The 21,259-nt window shown below is 37.7% G+C and overlaps 1 protein-coding gene across 4 annotated transcripts in view; it reads right to left on the reverse strand.

The window, feature by feature from the left end:
• LOC145995103 (uncharacterized) overlaps positions 1 to 21,259 on the reverse strand; it is an 86,922-nt gene that overhangs the window by 5,185 nt on the left and 60,478 nt on the right. For all 4 annotated transcript variants that reach the window (XM_083131650.1, XM_083131640.1, XM_083131646.1 and 1 more), the window contains one exon: positions 20,989 to 21,182. In XM_083131650.1, the coding sequence (XP_082987776.1) occupies positions 20,989 to 21,182 (194 nt within the window). The remainder of the gene's footprint in view (positions 1 to 20,988; positions 21,183 to 21,259) is intronic.

Here is a 21,259-nt window from a genome sequence, read left to right on the forward strand (position 1 = left end):
GTGTCTTTTACCTGCAATAACAACAAATAAAAGAAGGGTAGAACAGTCCCTCTGTAGTACTATATTAGAAATTCTTTATTCATGGTCAAAGTTTAGCCTGTGGCTGTTCTATCACTTAATCCGTAATTACAGAATCAATTAAAGAATACACCACTATTATGACAGATACAGTTATCCCTACTAAATATATCAATAACAAACACATATAAAAAAATACTAAATCGCACAAATCAAAGGTTATTCATTTCTGTATTTGGTTTAGATTTAAAACGCAGTAAGCGACAATGAGCACTAATCTCGACAAATATTAGCACACTCTTTCCATTACATTTGTCAAGTATAAGCTTAATATACAGGGCGACAATTTGCTGTAGTTCTTTTAATATTTAGGCAATCTCAATGAAACTTTCTGTACATGTACATTATGAAATAGGATTACATTATGTACATACGAATTTCACAATATGATAACCGATAGGGTCTATACGACACCATGCCAAATGCTACCTGACAATGTTGCAAAGGTATGTTTGGCACATCGTATCTCGCTGGGAAGCATTAACCCATCTGCTTACCTAGTCGTCGAATCGACGGCCTGACTGGACGTTCGCTTCCCATACCTAGTTGTCGAATCGACGGGTTCCCGATTTTCATCATGTAGTTCCCTTTTCATTCAATAGATGGCAGAGGTTGTATGATCTTTCAAATCTATGACGTGTATGTTTGTGCTGCTAAGTTTTTCATACCATTTCAAGTGTGTTTTGTTCAGTAATTTCTCATGTAAACAAACCTTCATTTGTTACGTCTTGCAAACATGTTGCATAAGAATGTTGTAGATGATTCTGCGATTGAAAAGTTGCTTTTCGATAGCGATGAAAAGGAAAATGTGGATTTTGGAAGGGGAGTGAAATTGAAGAATGTAGTGAAAGTGAGGAAGAGGTGGCTGTGGCAGGAAAAATATAAAAGGTTGAGGAATGGAAATGGAATGCAACGATGTGTGTGATCAAATTTATTAGGTGAGTTTCTAATTATCTTTCAAGTAAACTGCATATGTGCATACTTATTACTATACTTCCACTTCAATATATAAAATTTTCATGTAAATTGCTTGGATAGTTTAAACAATATTTAACATCTTGTCTTGCTGTGCAACCTTCAAGGGAGATAGCCAAATTTAAATGGTATTTCATGGCAAAAAAATTGGCATTTAAATGGTAAGCGGATGGGTTAATGAGCTTGTTTTCCTGCAATAGCATACGTTTCACGTAGCATAGGAGCCTGGTTGGACGACAAGTTTCCGGGACATTGGCTGGGGCAACGAGGACCTCTCGAATGGCCTGCCAAAAGTCCAGACCTCACGCCCTGTGACTTTTTTCCTGTGGGGATGGGCAAAGGAGGAGGTGTACAAGACATATCCCCACACTGTGGAACAATTGGAGGCATGGATTCGGGATGTTCAGAAGGAAGACAGTGGATTACACCCCGTTCGTTGGAAGCTGGTGGATGCATGGAATTCAGAGTTGGTACATACGAGGGTGGTTCAGCATGCTCCGCTCCTGACATAGAAGGAACCCTCGTAGGAAAACCAAATCACTGTCACTTTTCAACATAGTCCCCTGCAACATTAACACACTTTTCCAATCAGCCTTCCAGTGCTTCAATCCCAGCAGAAAAAAATTCTTGTGGTTGGTCCTGCAACCAAGCATTCACAACATCCATAACCTCGGAATCACTGGCAAAATGTTTTCCACAAAGGTGTTTCTTCATGTTCGGGAACAGGTGGAAGTCACTGGGGGCCAGATCTGAAGAATAAGGGGCATGAGGGACAATTTTGAACCCTGCTGCATGAATTGCAGCCACCGCAACTTGGAAGGTGTGGGCGGGAGCATTGTCACAATGGAACAACACACCACGGGCCAAAATTCCGCGGCGTTTCTCCTTGATGGCAGTACGTAATTCTTCAATTAGGGTTGCAAAATAAACACCTGTGATTGTCTTTCCCTGTTTGAGATAATCTATCAAAAGGATACCTTCTGCATCCCAGAACACTTTGCCCTTTGATGGTTGAACCTTGAATTTCTTTGGGGGTGGAGAATGGGGGTGTTTCCATTGCATGCTTTGGCGTTTACTTTCGGGATCGAAGTGGTGAACCCACGTTTCATCCATTGTAACAAATCTCTTCAGAAACTTTGGCTTGTCAGCCTTTATTGTCTGCAACAGGTTCTGACTTGTCGCACGACGTGTCCTCTTTTGGTTGACCATCAGCATTCTCGGGACCCAATGTGCAGAGATTTTTTCATTAACAAATGATGATGAATAATTGAATGCACACTGCCAGTTGAGATGCCACATGTGTCTGCTATATGGCGGACAGTCACTCGCCGGTCTGCCAAAATCATGTCATGCACTTTTGTAATCATTTCTGGTGTGGTCACCGTTGCAGATGAGCCACCACCATGCTCATCTTCACAGGTCTGCCGACCACATTTAAATTCACGGCACCATCTCTTCACTAGATCATATGAAAGGCTAGAGTCTCCAAGAGTCCCCACCATATCTGCATGGATGTCTTTCCGTGTTAGATTTTTCTTGAGTAAATATTTTATCACTGCTCGGACCTCAGATTTTTCCATTGTTTCACATGTGGCTACACTTCTTACTGATCATCAATGTGTAATAAAAAGAGAAATTGTTGTAAATTCTTGAAACTTTGTGGATATTAGTCTAAAGAATGAACAATGTTACATATAAAATTACAGGTCTCTACTATCACTGTAAATGGGTCAGGGGCGGAGCATGCTGAACCACCCTCGTATGTAATCCTATTCCACATGTACAGAAAATTTCATTGAGATTGCTTAAACATTACAAAAACTACACCAAATTTTCAATAGCTAGATACATCTCACCAGGGGCGATTGCTACATGTAGGAAGTGAGGAACTTCGTACAGTTCATTTATACTTGCTTCCAGTTCTCTACTTTTTAGGAGTTTAATGCACATTATAAAATTATGAGCGAAATGTACAAACAATTGCCTAGGTTGGCTACTGTCAAGGGTTGACTGCTCTTGCTTGCTCCAGCAGCAACCTAAAGACGATGATCAAAGGCTTGCTGCCACTCGCTGAGGAACATCGGCGATCATCCTACAGACAGATGGGTGACGAGTGGAAGGGGCAGTGAAGGAAGGGGGGAGAAGTATGCAAAGATCGATGAGGGCTGAGGAACCAGCAAGAGTTTGCTCATCAGCAATGCCAACCCCAGCAAAATGGTACTAAACCAAGTACAGTTTGATCTTGCTTTTGGCATAATGGTAAAATTTAGCATAATCTGCAAACGCCAGTCCTTGGGAGAGTGAAATCGAATTCAAATAAATATGTTTTCAGGAAATAAAAATAAAATTGTGTCCAAATCTAATTTCTATTTCACCAGGGAGTATCCCGATCCAGCGGAAAGTTTTTTTTTTACAACCATGCCACGATTCATCCTTATTTTTTCCTCATCCTACCTGATTTAGTTCGTAAGGAGATTTTATGGTAGGAAATAGGTAGAAAGTTAGAGGTAAACAATTTTCTCAAACATTTATAAGTTATACTATGTTGAACCCATGTCGCTTGTTGCAAATTTTTAACAATTTGGGGGGAAAATTTACAGTATTACATAACTGTTAAAAATAAGTAACGCAAGTTCCAAACTCTGGAAAAGTAGATGCAGAATTACAGTTATCCAAAAAAATTAATAATACATCCTAGCACAATTTAGAAGCATACAGCGGCGGCTCAAGGGGTAGAGCCGTCATTCCATGGCACTACCCTCAGAAGAAATTGATACGTCGCCAAGTAAAGTTAAATTAATACATTGATAGTTTACAGACAAGGAAATTCAAATATTGCAATCGGTCAAGCTGACGTGACGACCGCCCCAACCTCCTCACTGCATCGCCAGCTGTTTCGCTCGTACCCTCGCGAGGCAACAGTCCGTGCCGCGGTAGAGCTGGCCTAATTATGGACCTAACCAAGTTGACACACGTGCAGAGGGTTGAAGAAGTCTCAGCGAGGAACATTTCCACCATGAGCCGAGAACATAGTGGCAGGGGTGGGGTTAGCCCATAAGAAACTGTGCCAGTCTTAGCCTGGCCTGGCAAGGGAACTTTCGCAGTGTTGACACGACACAGTTGCCACCTTCAGATGAAAGTCGCTAAAAACGACTGGTTTGTAAGACCTGTTGGGGAAGTAATTTCTGCCTACTTTTGGAGAAATGAACCTAATATTTTTCCAAAGTTAAATGAACATTTTTGATAATAGATAGATGCACCAAGAGGGCCATCCAGACTTTTTTAAAAATATCCTATGATGATGCGAGTTTCCTTCGGCATTTCGACAATTTCTTTTCATAACAAAGATATTTTTGACATCCAGTTAGAATACGTGTGCATGGGGGAGGAGGTGATAGGATTTGTTTTTCCTTTCCTCTTGTAATTGTTATATTTTTAGGGAAGTTTCCTGTAGTGTATAAAGATAGGTTAGTGAGTGAAGATGAATCGGATTAGTACGTTATTACTTAAACACATGTTGTTTTCCACATTACCAAACGAGGACAAACATCTTGGCTAGTGGCGCAACCTCAAGGAGGGGGCAGGGGGGGGGGGGCATTGAGGAGGTATTTTTTTTCTATTTACTTGATCACGTTGGCACTACCCATCATAGTTGCCGCCGGCTGCCACTGGAAGCATATACCATAATTTCAGAGTTTAAGCAGCATTTTTATTATTGTCAATCGACATGACAACAGGGAGGGGGAAGAAATTTGAAATTCTTGCAAAATCTGAAATATAGTCAATGTTATTTTCGTCTGTTTGTATAGGTTCATGTTTAAATATTTCATAGTTCAAGGTGAGGAGCAATGGACCCTTGCCATACCTTGAGCACGGGCCTGCAGCTAAATGTAATGGATAGTAGTACAAGCAATACGTGTGAATGTAACTGAATGCATTTTTCAAGCATTCCTCTGTCCTTTAAAAAAAAAAGATATAAACAGGAAACCAAAAGGGAATTTTTAAACAAGTTGTTCAGATTCAGCATGAGGTGTGCTAATCATTGTTCACTAGATATAAGATATATTACATTTTGGCACACAAAGGAGTACTGAACAGTACTGAACTGTTACTTTTATGACCGCCTACCTATTCTCGTAGCACTTCTGGCAACTGGAGAATCGCAGGGGACCAACTTCCTTACTTGGATTTTTACCTTTCAGGCTTAAACCACATACGCTAACTCATGAAAAATGTCAAAAAACAAGTCTGGTGTTAGTAAATTCAGATTTTTATTAATTTTTACATGCAAACATGCTTGAAATTTGTTAGAAAACAATCCGATTCACATGCATCGCAAAAACTTACAGCCACCGCTTCCATTAAGCTAAGCCACAGAATATCTCCACCCTCCTATTCCTCTATTTTATACAATGCGATTGCCAATATGACTTTTCTTCGCAGCGCTGTCAAAGTTATAATTTGTACAGCGTGATTATTTTTATATACAACATTTTCAACTAGAGAACTTATGATCTGTCATAAATTCCCCGGGGTTGAGAAATTTGACTTTCTTACTGAGAATCAAGAAGAAATGTCAAATACTTCGTGCATTACTAAAATTATGACATTGTCTACATGCAAGAAGTTAGTTACAAAACAAACACCACATAAACAAAGATATAACATGTAAGATTATGACAAAATATCAGATTCATATATTAAATAACTTAACATGCATAAACACAAAACAGAATACAATATGTACAGTGTGTATGCATAATCGCAGAACCAAATTTGTACAATTTTCAAGCATAAACACAAAACAACACACGTGCAGTTTACATGCATCAGTAAAAAAAAAAAGAAAACACATCATGTACAATTTGCATGCAGAGATAAAATCATCACATATGCATCTTGCATACATAAATAAGCATAAATTAGCATGCATACATTTAAAACATGCAATAGATAATGTATGCACAAACTCCACATATTACAAATATGGTACCACTAAAATTTACAATTGTTATCATGCTCTCATTAAATATAGTTACACAGCATCATACAACTGCTCCAAACCTAACTCATGAAGTTGCAAATCGTTACGCATGCTTAAAAGTTTGTTTATCCAAAGTTTTTGTTTGTCCAATGAACAATGCCAAACTTTGATATTTTTTACGGAAATATTTGCAATGTCTTTTCCAGTGTTGCAGCATATAGCTTTCACTGTGTTATCATCATGAATTTGCATACAGACAAAAGGACCTTGGTATAAATTACAATATTTTTTTATAATGCAAGTGATAGTGTCACTTTGAGGATGCAGTTTTATGAAGATCAGATCGCCTTGCTTTACTGGATTTTTTGTTGCTTGTTTTTCATGCTGTTTTATAATATGTTTTTGTCTCTTATTGAAACTACATGTTTCTGCCATAAGCAGCTTATTTTTCCACATCTCTACATCAGGAATGCGATCCGTTAGTACTTTTTTACAGATATATTGAGGTTCAATATTTAGCCTGAGTTCTATAGGAGCATAACCTGTACTGGAACAAATTGAATTATTTAACAGATGTAAAATGGCAGCAACATGGCTAGACCATTGCTTATGTTTACCATTGCAAAATATACGCATCAATCTATTTATTTCCTGGTGATATCTCTCCACTAAGTTGGCACTTGGATGATAACTGGGAATGTAAAAAATTTTTACATTGAGAGCATTCATACCTTTTGTAAAATGTTCTGCACGAAATTGTGGACCATTGTCACATATAATTATTGTTGGTATTCCCAAATGGATGAAGTAAGAATGTGTTAGTTTTCTAGTTACGATGGAAGCTGTACTATTGCCAATAGGATATGCCACAAGATAACGGCTAGCAGAATCTAATACTGTTAGTAAATATTTTTCACCTTTGGAGGAACGTATGAATGGACCTTGTAAATCAATAAATAATATTTCACCTGGTTTTGAGGGTTTGTGCATGATTTCCAGATACTTAGGAGGATGTTTATCTGGTTTATTTTTCATGCAAATTTCACAATCAGTGATGTAAGATTTTGTGTCTCTTTTCATATGAGGCCAGTAAAATATTTGGTAAATTTTACCGAGTGTCTTGTCTGTACCAAAATGACCACCTTGATCATGATACTTGTGCAGTACAAGATTTACTAATGATTGAGGCACGCATATTCTTATCCGGTTTGGATTGTGAAAATCTTTGATGGTAAGTAGATCATTGTGAATAAGGTATATATTCTTCCAGTTTCGATGTTTGCTCTGTTGTGAACTTTCACAACCAGCGAGAACAGATTTAACACCACTGCAATACGGATCACTATTTTGTTCATTAACAAAATTGTTTTTATCACATATTAATGACTCATCAAGATACTCAAAGTTATTCATGAATATGAGTTCATTATCACGGTCATTAAAAGATCGGCTCAACAGGTCTGCCAAGAGGTTTTCTTTACCTCTACAATATTCGACATGGAATGAGTACTGTTGTATTTGAATAAACCATCTAGTCAGCCTATTGTTCCAAGTGTGTGCAGATTCTAACCACGTGAGGGATTTATGATCTGTGATAACAGTAAATTTTCTACCTAACAACAGTGATTTAAATTTGTCCAGTGTAAAGAGTATTGCTAACACTTCTACTTCAGTGGACGTATATGATTTCTCAAAAGGTTTCAAAATCCTTGACACGAATCCAATCGGATGCATGTTGTTGTCTACCAGTTGAAAACAATATCCTGCAATGCCTATATTTGATCCATCAGTTTGAACAAAGAATGGTTTGTTCAAATCTGGATGGTAAAGCATTGTTTCTGCAATAATGGACTGTTTCAACAACTCAAAGGAGCATTGTGCACTTTCATCCCATTCCCACTTTTTGCCTTTTTTCAATAACTGGTACAAGGGATGTGCCATGATGGCATAATCTTTAACATATTTTGATAGCCAATTGAAACTTCCCAAGACTTTCTGCAGTTGCTTGATATTGCAAGGGACAGGTAAGTCTTTTATGGCTTGAACATACTTGGGAGATTTCTCATAACCCTGTGCACTGATAGAATGCCCTAAAAATTCCACCTTGACTTGACAAAACCTACATTTGTCCAGTCTCAGTGTCATGTTGGCATCTTGTAACTTGTCAAAAATAAGTCTTAAGTGAAAAAGATGTTGTTCGAAAGACGTGCTTTTGACAATTACGTCGTCTACATAACATACTGTAAAAGATTCCGTACCTTCCAAGGTTCGTGTCAGAGCATTAATGAATGCAGACGTTCCATTGATTGATCCGAACACTACCCTTGTGAACTGGTAAAGTTTTCCCTGAAAACTGAAAGCAGTATACTTTCTTGCTTTGGGGTGTAAGGGGACCTGCCAGAAAGCATTAACCAAATCTAGGGAGGACAAACATTGACATCCATGGAAACTCATTAAGAGTTCATTTATGTTCATAGGATGTAATTGCTCATGCTTGACATGTTTGTTGATATTTCTTTGATCTAAGCAGAGACGAATGCCTCCTCCAGGCTTGACTACAACTAGGAGAGGACATAGGTACTCTGATTCAGAATATTCAATAATGCCTAAGTTGAACATTTGTTCTATTTGCCTGCCAACTTCATCCCTATATGCTAATGGTATTGGATAGTTTTTGTTAACTATTGGTGTGGAAGTATCCAGTTCTATTGTGTGTGTATACTTGTTACAGAGACCTGGTAATTCAGAAAACAATGTTTTATATTGTTTTAACAACTGAAATAAAGCTATCCTTTGTGACTCATTTAAATGTTCACACTCTTTAACCCTTCTCCACAAGTCTTCATCAGAAGGATGAGAGGATGACCGTGGGGATATGTTAGATACAGAAGGTCTGAAATCTAACTCTTCTTCCGGACAACTTTCATTTGAGACAGCGATAAATTTGGAGAATTTGCTTCCTTCGCTCGATTCCAAGAGTAAGCCTCGCTGGACAAAGTCTAAAGTACTATCAATATTGTATAGGACATCTAAACCGAGAATAATGTCTACTTTTAAATGTCTGACTACCAGGAATTTAATGTAAAAAGAAAGTCCACAAATTTCCACGTTCAAATTAGTGGAACCTATTAGCTTGTCTTTCCTTTTCCCTGTATAGTCTACTAATTTTATACCTGTAACTGGCAATAGCCGTGGTTTAGAAGCCTGACTACAAATAGACTTCCACAGGATTTCTGAGAGAACACTGACCTCAGCGCCACTATCGAGTAAAGAAGTATATTCCTTATTGTTTATTCTTACTTTTATGTGAGCAGAAGGTTTACGCTTGCTATTAGTATTTATGGGTTGCTTACAATTTTTAATTTCTGCACTGTAATCTATTTCATCACATTCACTTAAGTTTATAAAATGAATAGCAGGATTTATCGCATCACTCACATCACCTGCTTTTTGACATGAGCTCGTAACTAGTTTAACGAGTTAAACTGGTGTATGTCTGCCTGGACTGTGATTTCATTTTGATTGACATCATTGAACAGACCTTTTTGTTTCAAGAAATCAAAAACTACATTCATCCCAGACTTTGACCAATGAATTAAATCAATTCGGCCATTCCTTGGATTTCCTAAGTGTTTTTCAAATAGATCTAGTTTTATACTAGAATCTGCATTCAAAAACAGATCACTAATATTCACTACAATGAGATTCTCATCATTACCTAACTCCATTAGAAAATTATTCCACTGACTCCACTTACTCCACAAATCAGGATTGTCAGCAGTTAATAACTTTGGGATTGGTGGTAATGTGAGTAATATTAACTGATTCGTTAAAGGTAATAACTTGTGTATTAAACCTTTGAGGTCACTTTTCATTTTGTGTAGCTCTGTATATCTCAAAAAATCATTGGTGCCAATAAGCAACATCACTTTTTTACCAACTTTGGTATCTGGATGGATTTTTTGGGATAGGTTGGAAATAGTTTGGCCACTAGTACATAACCCTATGTTCCGTTTACCTAGTGAATCATATGAAACAGTGTAGTTTGCCAAGGTTTCTGCTACGCGGATCATCATGGAATCACCTAGCAAATGAACATTATTGTACAAGGGTTCAATGGCCTGTGCTTCGGTATTTGTTTTGACTGAATTGTAAAATTTTTTGTGTGTGTGATTAAGATTACTAGAGTTGCGTTGTTGCAAAGGAGGATTAGCAGGTACACTCATGACACCTCCCTCTCGACATGAGCGAGATCATCATGGAATCACCTAGCAAATGAACATTATTGTACAAGGGTTCAATGGCCTGTGCTTCGGTATTTGTTTTGACTGAATTGTAAAATTTTTTGTGTGTGTGATTAAGATTACTAGAGTTGCGTTGTTGCAAAGGAGGATTAGCAGGTACACTCATGACACCTCCCTCTCGACATGAGCGACTTACTCGTTTCCCGAAAAAGTAGACTTATTAGCATTGGTGACTACATTTCTTTTCGAGTTACGCTGTGTGCTGGAATGATCAACAACCTCGCACTTGAGTTTGTCACCTCTGTCTTTAGACTGATCAGTACATTTAGTTTGAATAACTGCTATGTTTCTATTACTATCAAAGTTTTTAGTTCTACTGTTAAATACTGCCTGTGGCCTTTCACGTAATGAAGTTTTGCTAAGGGCTTCGGAATTTTCTATTACCGTGATGGCTTCACTCAGCTCTGTAACAGGTTTCATAATGAAAATTTCCTTGATTTTGAAAGGCATCAAAGTAGCAATTTGAGCTAGCCTTTGTGCTTCGTCAGTGGTAGGTTGAACAATCTGCAAAATTTTCCATTGGTCCATGAAAAATGTTAGCAGTGACCCATGAACAGACTTTTGATACTGGGAATTCAAGATTTTGGTGAGCATCGTTGTTTTCCAATTAGAATTTTGATAATGATTCAGAAACTGAATCTTGAATGATTGGTAATCTGAAAATTTTTGCTTTGAGATCTTGTACCATTGCTTAGCATCCTTTGTTAGCAGCGTTGGTACATAAGTCATAAAATCTGTTTCTGCTATTTGAAATAACTCGAAATTCTCTTCGACATCATCTAAGAATTCAGATGGGATTAGTTCACTAGAAACTCCAGAGAATTTCGGAAACCTATTTAATTGATCTGACTTCAAGAAATTTCTTTTAGTAACATGTGAGGAAACTTGATTTTCTTTGCACCTAGAAACACTCTTACTTGTTCCATTAGGGAAAAGTGTTGTTACACTATCATTATTATTCACATTTACTAAGGGAGACTTTTTCCTAGACCTATTCTTTTTTCTACTCTTAAGCCCAGATGAATGACAGCTAATTGTGCTGGGTGAACTATCTGAATCACTTTCCCGAAACCTGTGTAGCATGGTAGTAGTTGAATTCTGTAGAACTTTAACTTGTTGAGCTACACCTGACAAAACGGGCAACACTGTATTGTTCACAATACCCACTAAATGTTCTACCTCATGGGAAACATTACCATTTTGTAATTCACTAGTTTCGATGGGAATATTTTCACTTGTATGGGATTTACCAGCAATAAAATTAAACCATTCTTCAGCTTCTGATGGCTCTTCAGTAGATTCCTGGTGATCTACAGGTGAAAATGCAGGCTTCTTTTTGACAGACTCTGGTACTTGTACTTGACGATGACACCATACAGTCTTGGCTTGATTGTTTTCTATTCTTTCTTCCAGTTCAAAAAGTTTGTTTTTCACAACCACCAGTTCCTGACGCAATTCACCCTTTTCTTCTATCAATTTTCTCACTTCCATGTCAACTTTATGGGTTTCACTCCTAACCTTCTCATTCCTAGAAATGCATTCTTGCCTGTATAGGGACACATCTTTCTGCATGACATTCAGTCGAATGTTCAGATCAGCTCATATATTTTTTTCTAGATTCTTTAGATCACTCTTAAATTCTGCTTTCACTTGTCCTAACTCCTGTTTAAGTTCCTCTTGTGACTTCGAGATAGCTCGTAATTCAGCCAATATTTGCTCCATATTTCTTATTTTTCACGTAAAACCACTTAAATTCACTTTGCACCAAACAAGAACTAGTTGAACACTATCACAATCGTGGAATCACATATTTCGTTTTTGCAAACTAGTTGCGATGATAATGTAAAATATTTCACATTATAATCTTTAGACGAATAATCTTTGAGACAGCGTACTGAGTCTCATAAAATCTTTTTATGACCGCCTACCTATTCTCGTAGCACTTCTGGCAACTGGAGAATCGCAGGGGACCAACTTCCTTACTTGGATTTTTACCTTTCAGGCTTAAACCACATACGCTAACTCATGAAAAATGTCAAAAAACAAGTCTGGTGTTAGTAAATTCAGATTTTTATTAATTTTTACATGCAAACATGCTTGAAATTTGTTAGAAAACAATCCGATTCACATGCATCGCAAAAACTTACAGCCACCGCTTCCATTAAGCTAAGCCACAGAATATCTCCACCCTCCTATTCCTCTATTTTATACAATGCGATTGCCAATATGACTTTTCTTCGCAGCGCTGTCAAAGTTATAATTTGTACAGCGTGATTATTTTTATATACAACATTTTCAACTAGAGAACTTATGATCTGTCATAAACTCAATAAATTTAGTAGTAGCATACGAGTTATACAGCGCAATAGATATTCATTCACTTTGTATATTTGATTACATATTTTTGTCAATTTCGAAAAAAAATAAAGACAGAGACAACGACTTGGCGGAAGTAGCAAATAAAACAAACACAAATGCACAGAATTATATTTGGTGTAAGTATGCTGTGTGAAGGAACATACTGCAGGATTACACACTAATTTGACTGAACTATTCCAGATCGGTAAATTGTGGGCCTGCGCTTCAGTTAAATCATGGTCAGGCCTACATTCTTTTGTTAAGTCTCTACAATTTGATAAATTTGCAAAAGGTTAGTAGTTTTCTTCTCTCTTAGCCGTATTTTATCATCTTGGACCTGGTATTTTGATATAGATAGTTAAAACGGACTAACAAGATTGTCAACTGTAGAAATGAATACACAGAAAAACTGGAATTCATATAATTGCAAAATGATAGTGTTGAAGGTTTTGGTAATGACAAACCAAAACCAAAATTACTAAATTTTGAACTTCTAAACAAATAGCTTCTATTTCGTACAACATTTGTACTACTAACAATCATTTGTTTGTAGCATAATTAGAGAAAATGTGTGGCCCCAACACATTTTTTTCCTATCCCAAATATCTCTTTTTATGTACATTAAAAGATCAGCCATGCAAACATTGTTCTAGAACATGCAACGAATTACAGCACTCGGATGCAAATGCAATGAATTACAGCACTCGGATGCAATCTTAAAATTGGAAACATGTGAAAATTACAATGCCGATTAAATAAAAAGCAATTTCATGTTCAGAAGCTAATTAAACAATAACTAGGCATGTTTCTCCTATGCCCTCACTCTGGTTACAGGCCTCACTGCCTTTGCACACAAAACACAAAAGCTTGGCATTTTACTGCTGCATAAGCTTTCAAAACTCACCAAAATTTTCTTATTGCTTTGCCGACACGGTCGCAGCAATTACTATTTCTTCATACGGTTTTGAAAACTAACAATCCTTTTCTTCGGACGGTGTCTGAAGAACTCATTAGATTTGCAAACCACTACATAATTTAAGGTTTTACTTCATTTACTGTATTTTAACTAGATGTAAAGTAGAAAATGGATATTATGAACACGATTAACTACTGCAAGAAATTGCTTTGTTCCACACGTAATTAAAAGATAATTATTTTTCCTCCATGTCCTGTACGTAGCTTGCTCTGAGCTTTTAATTGCTCGCACTCACTGACAGTTGGAGCCACCGTAGCAATGAGCGGAGGACATTGAGGCATCAGTATTTTGTTACCTGCGCAATTCCCCATTCTTCCAAGTGAAGCATTTGAAGATGTTTGCATCACGAATTCGAAGAAGCTACAGCACAATTATCCACGTCATTTAATGCAATAACTTACACAATGTTGCCTGAGAAATGTACAGTGGAATCCATGAGTAATACCGTACAAATTGTCCATGACTATATCCATTAATTTTTCTCTTACATCCTATGTGATTTTAAGCGATGGATTCTTATGTATGCTTATGCAGAAGTTGGCAACAGCTTGTTTTGAGTTTTCTATAATTCTTGAAGCTCTTACTGGGTCAAATAAAGTACACGAACGTGGTGATTGACAATTTGCATGGTAATACTCATGGATCCTACTGTACGGGAAGAAAGGGGATGGGTAAAATTGCAACCGAAGGTTTTGAAACTGCTTTTTAGAAGGGAAGATTTGGACATGAACATCAAAATCACGTAATTCATGTAGCAGAATTGAAATCCGAAAATATCTATTGGATATCCAGAACTCTTGAGCTGAATATCGAAAAGATATCCAATGGATGCCTTTTGGACATTTGTGTGCTGTATGGAGCTTTGGGTGAATTCTTCTAGCAAGGAAATAGCACCCCTCCGTATTGCCTTTCCCTCTACTGCAACTTTGAACACTGATTTCAGCCCTAAATTTACCAAACGTTCTTATCAACCTGAGTTTAAATTCTAGATGAACGCAATGTCATATTGTGGAAACAAATTGACGTGCTTCTGTAGGATATGACTAAACGTAATAAACAAATCTTGTCACCTTACGTGTGCAAGCTATAAATCTGCATTGCCCATAAATCTGGATATGCTCTTATCTACGACGAGACAATTTACTTCTACAAGTTCTATAAGAATCTTGACTGGACTTATGTTGTTATACTCAGTCAAAATTATGTTTAAAATGTGTATTACACGTTTCAAACATCCGGTTTTGTTAACTTTGAATTTTATTTTATGTCCACTTTTATGCACAGAAATGCTAATTGGAACTGGACCTATAGTTTAAAGTGGGATCCGAATCTGAACTACTATGTGCCTCCACTGGCTATCGAACCTGAGACCCCTTGAATACAAGGCGACGACGTTTATCTTGTTTGTAAATGTATATAAAAGATTACATTTAGATTAACTTTGTCATTTAATAATCCTTTATCAAATTAACTGTTTGTTCTGTTTTGTTTGGACTAATGTGTACAATATAGCTATTGTTAATGCATTTTCCAAAAAAAAAAAAGTGTCCAACGTGTTGTGAAAATATTATTTGCACCTGTACGTACTACAATCTCGATTGCAGCGCCACGGTGTCAGAGATCAAGAATCTCCAAGAGCAATACGGCTGTTCGTAAACTCCAGCCAACTCAGCACAGATCTTACGAGTGGATTACGCAGTCGCACGAAACATCATGTTGACGTCACTAACGAAGCTGTTCCACGCTGTAGTTTACGAACAGCGTAGATCATGGCATGGTGGATCGTCTGCTTGACTCTTGAGCATGTTTAAAAGCAGTTGACTTTCTTTGGAAGTAATATTAGGTGTAAATGGCAATAAATCTCACTTCTATATAAAGCTTGGCTACATTAATATAAATTAATAGAATATTTTGACAAGTTTTAGAAATTGACACAAAAAATAACCGAAAAAAAAACAACAAACGAATCAACTGTATACCTACATATCAAAAATAATTATTTTGTAGTATTTTATTGGTTGGTGAATTTATCTTAGTGTACCGTACGTTAACACCAACTAATATCGTTGAATTATGGTAAATGAAATGGTTTTAAAAGTATTTCATTACAGGTCAGAACAAAAATGACTTTTTTCATTGTTTTATACTTTTTTCTCTTCGGATACCACTTTTTGAATATTTTCCCCATATATATATACATCTATGGAAATAATTAAAAGATAATATTATCTACACCTTTTCCTTCAGCTGCCTTTCTGACTTACAAAGGCATCAAATAAAAATGATTGCCGGCCATTGAAAGCTGCTGCGTCATGCTTTCTGCTAGTTTTCTTTGCAGTGAGTCAGCTCAGTTGCATCAAGAACGGCTTACAAATCTTACGAGCTAAGTCACTGTGACGTCACGGAACCAGAAGTGGATGGAGGGAGCTAGCCGTACTTGGATTGAGTTTACGTACAAATGTAGCTGGCTTCGTCTGACTTGGCTGGAGTTTACGAACAGCCGTAATAACCCGGTCATTCTTTTGTTTATCTCTGTCGCTGGACAGTTGAACATCATATTGTTAACCTGACGAGGCTCTGATTACGCAACTGAAGCATAATAAGTACAGTTTACGATCGGAAAGTTCTTGGAAGATGAAAACGCAACAAGGTGGGAAGCTTTGCGCCAAATCCCTTAACGAGTGGGATATGTCAGATCGAGAGACAAACATATGCACTTGGCATCGTTGTTCATTCTGACATTTTACACATCGTTAGCTGCAATATGGTGTCAAGCACCAATGCTTCCACTAACAAACCAGGACGGTGACCTGCAATAAATACATTACTCTCCCATTGTTTCCACTGAAAACTATATTCTGCCCAGTGTTTAAAAGCGGGAGTCAGAGAATACCCCCCCCCCCCCTTTTTCCCCAGACCCTACATTTCTAAGTTTGTCTTCTCCATTTTGAGAATGTATGTTCCATAGTTATATTTTTTATTATTTTTCAAAAGGACTATGGATGACCACAAAATACGGATAACGGATATCTGTATAATTCGAATATCCGGGTAGTATGGTAGGTGAGTCAAAGGTAGCCCATGTTCCTAAGATGGACCATTTTATGAAAATCATATTAGTATTTAACACAGCTATCAAATGGCACTACATTAATATACCCAGTCTCCTTCAAGAGTTCCATGCAGAGAATGAACTGTCTCTGACTGCCAGCAGCCATTTTACTTAAATTATTATGGAACAGCTGGTATCGTAGGGACTGTACAGGCCATCCTCCACGGAGGTCAGCTATTCGTTGTTACTGTACATAATGCATGTCAACAATCAAAAGTTTGACACCAACAATTATCTCTAATAAGATGTAGAAACGTAAATGAACATGAATAAATATGTTTTCTTGAGCACAAGCATCATTTCTTGAATTCTTTAAGCTAACTATAAGCTGTGGACCATCTTTGGGACCAATGGGCCACCTTGGGAATAGATGAAACGATTTTGTAGTTATTATTTTCTCTTTAAGTTACAAACAATGTTACAATATATCAATTTGGTACACGTTGTTAATTACTTATAATAGTTATTTCTTTTAATTTCAGAAATATAAATTGCCCTAGGAGCTTAAGTAGGGCCACCCTTGGTTCACCTACCTTACAAATTTGAAGAAGGACTTGTAGAAAATCAGTGCAGTGAAATATGAATATTACGGACAAAATTGTGTCTACTGCCTTGCTTTCCGAAGGTAAAAATGTCTAAATGAGAAGATATGAAGCTGTGCCATTCCTCCAGGTCTGTCGCCACCCTGTTTTTATAGTGTTTGCAATGGAATTGAAATATTATATTGGCATAAATACTTGTATCTAGTGCCTGAAATGTTTGCATTCATGATAAGAGCTTTCAAAATGATTGATTTAATAGTTAATAGGTTTTAATGTACCCATTATACAAAATTCATACATCCACAACCCGAAATCCGGACACTTGGGCAGAAGTGCATGCGAAGTGGTTAGCATAGTGTGCTAAAATGCTGAGTGCAATGGGTTCGAAACCAGGCTAGACCATAGGAGTTCTTTGTGAATGGCCATTCAACAATTTCATCTAATCCCCATTCATCATAATTGTCGCAATTATCCCAACGTAGCAGAAAGCGACGAAAAATAACCAAATTAATCAGTCAATCAACGGACACTTGGTTCTAGGATCCAGATCCAGGTACCCGGTTCCCCCGAACTTTACATTGTTGGCCATCCCTAGTATATATGTATTTATACGGAAACCTTCCAGTTAGCGTAGTGGTATAACGTCATCGCCTTGTAATCAAGGAGTCCCGAGGTCGATACCCGGTGGAAGCACATTGTGGTTCGGATCCCACTTTAAACTGTAGGCTGGCTATCCTTTCTGTGCGTAAACCGAATTAAAAAAAAAATATGTGTCATTTATACTTATAAAGTAAAAAAAAGGTAAAGTGTTCCCCTGTGCTTAGCACCACGCCATGAAGGTGTATAGGGGGTGTGGGGGTAACGCCCCACACTTTCTTGATCCGGTCGTGAGTGGGGGTGATGTGATCAGCATCACGCCCCTGACCGCCTTTACCCCCCAGGGTTTCCCCCAGGTACCCATGTTATTCGACGCTGGGTGGGCGCCGGAGCCGCTTCCAACGTTAGAAAAGTTCCCGGATTTGAACCGGCCGGGGATCGAACCCGGGACCTTTAGCATGGTAGTCAGACGCGTTACCGACTGAGCCACCGCGGCTTATAAAGTATGGTCCATATCTACATTCATAATGGAAGAATGTATTATTATACATTAACAATAATAATGCCACAACCAGCCCCGTTACGGGAACGTGACTGTTTTAGAAACATAATTCACCCTCGCAGTAAGTTGATGCATATTCTCGCATCACATCCCAACTTCATATTTTCGTGGGTTCGGAACACATTTCATTCCACAATTTCCATTCAACAATTAAAAAGCTACCCAGTTAGAAGTTCAAAAGACATGTTGTGTTCTGTTCATCTTCTAAAACTGTTGTGTGTTGTTCTAAACCACCCGCCATGTTCCAACCCTCTTTCTACAAAGTCGTTAGGTGACCGTGAATGCGAGCACCTGCAGTGAGCTCGCCAGCCGGCAGCAGTGTTGCCATGTCAAGAAAAGTGAAAAAAATGCGAATAAAAATTAATTAATTAATTTTCAGGATGATGATGCAGAAAATGAAAATATTAATCAGTGGTTCTCTAGAAACATCCTTTCTTGGTGTTCAGTTAAAATTTGAAAATTTTCTGTCAACTGGTTCTCGAGATAATCGTGACCAAAGTTACTCCCATAAGTTTACATGCAAAATGCTCAAACTTTTCGCCGGAGTAGGAGATCGCCTTAACTGGGCAAACAATCCCACCCCACTGAACTTCAGAATCACCACAAATGTCACTGTTGCCACATTCACCAACAGCCTAATGCATAAAGTAATTACTGTTTCCAAGTAGTCATTACCAAATAAGTTATAAAGTCCAGTTATTAGCATGTACTTACTTTGTTCTCTACTTTGTGTCAGCCAGGCAGCCATATTGAATAGGACAGTCAGTTACCAGCCAGAGATGGAGTAGGGCACTGCATTCTTGTTATCTTTTTTAACCTTTTGTAACTCATCTTCCCCATGTTTTAAACCTTCACTAGTCTTGTCCATCTCCTGAGGAAGCCATATGATGTGGTGAAAGCTAGAGATCAAAGTAAGTACATGCCAAAAACTGGACTCTATTACTTAGTGAAATGATGGCATGTGGTGTAGTTATGCCTTATTAGTCATTATTCAACACTTCATCTCATAAATACTGAGATGAGAAAAGTTGTATATATCAGTTATGTATGATAACATACTCATCCTAGTTGCTCGGTAACCATGCCTAACCTATACCCACTCATCCAATTCCAGCATATATATCAGACATTTTGCATTCCCTCACAAACACAGGTGCAAGCATGTTTTTGTCTAACACGGGTGGCTATCTTCTCTCATCATCTGGCTACACTGTAATATGATGCCATTTTTGTTTCACCAGTGAACATGCAGCCAGGCCACGGAATATTGAAAATTTCATTTTCTGTGGTACATTTTTTTTTACATTTTCTTCCATTTTTATTTATCCTTTTCCTTCCATTTCATGTGTGTATGTACAAGGTCCGCCCATAAAGAAACCGAACTGTCAAGAAAAAGAAGAAAAAAAAACAATCCACATAAAAAGACACCGTATTCTGGCAACACTGCAAAACAGATATATCTAAACTTCCCGTCAGTGCATGTTTCAACCTGTTGCAGGCAGTCAGTATCGGAGCAAGCGTGCATCAGATGCAGGTCATGTGCAGGCAGCGTACAAAATACGTGCACCAAGATGGAACAACGTTACAGCATAAAATTTTGTTACAAATTGGGCAAATTGTTTACCGAAAGGTTACAGATGATACGGGCAGTGTATGGTGATGCAGCATTATCAAAAAGACAGTGTGCAGTGGAAAGGACAGTTCTTGCCCATCAAGAAAAAAGCACGGATGTCAAAATCGAAGACAAAGGTGCTGCTGATCACATTTTTTTGATTCCCAAGGACTGATCCACTATGAATTTGTCCGTGAAAACCAAACAATTCATCAGTGGTATTACAAGGAAGTGGTTGGTCGACTCAGAAACAGGATGAAGTGGGTTAGGAAGGACCTCTGTGATTCTGGCCAATGGTTTCTGTTACACGATAATGCTCGGCTTCATTTCGCATTGTCTGTACAACAATACCTTGCTAAGCATTCAGTGACAGTGATCAATAACCCTCCATATTCTATGGACTTATCGCCTGCTGATTTTTTTTCCTTTTCCCAAGCTTAAGATGGCTATGAAAGCGCGAAGATTTGACAACGTCCTGGACATTAAATTAAATGTTACGTGTATTTTACAAACACTTACTATCAATGACTATCAACAGTGTTTCCAAGACCTGTACAAACTCTGGTCAAAGTGTATTGCCTCCTCTGGTGATTATTTTGAAGGTGATAAAGTCATTTGAAGAATTACTTGTTTTCTTTCCTAAAAAAAAAGTTGTTTTTTATGGGTGAACCTTTGTATGTATTGTGTGTGTGTATATCTGTGTAAGGTGGTGTCACAGTTGGCATACACACACACAAACGAATGGGTATCACAGTAGGCATAAACACACACACACACATACTAATTTGTTCTCTTGTCTCTCTCTCTCACTCACTCTGACACTTAAATAAGATAAGCATGCAAATGAAGAAATTTATCCAAAGCTAACATGTGAAATAAATGACTTACCAAATCCTATACAAGGTGAAATAGGAGGATGAACACAGATCTTGGGTAGATCATCATCTTCTTCCTCATGAAAGTCCACTTGTGTTTCATCAACTGTGCAAAGACCCACCAAACTACCATCCAGAACATTCAAGACCTGCTGAGGATGCACTCTCTCATGAGCAATGCTCACCAACAGTGACGAAAACTCAATTCTGGAAAAAGAAACTTGCCCTTGTAGCAACTGATTTAACTTTTGGAATCACTATAAATGAAAATAATTTACTAGTTA

This window comes from Lepisma saccharinum, chromosome 1, assembly GCF_977018435.1.
Source record: "Lepisma saccharinum chromosome 1, izLepSacc3.1, whole genome shotgun sequence".
Classification (NCBI taxonomy): Eukaryota; Metazoa; Arthropoda; class Insecta; order Zygentoma; family Lepismatidae; genus Lepisma; species Lepisma saccharinum.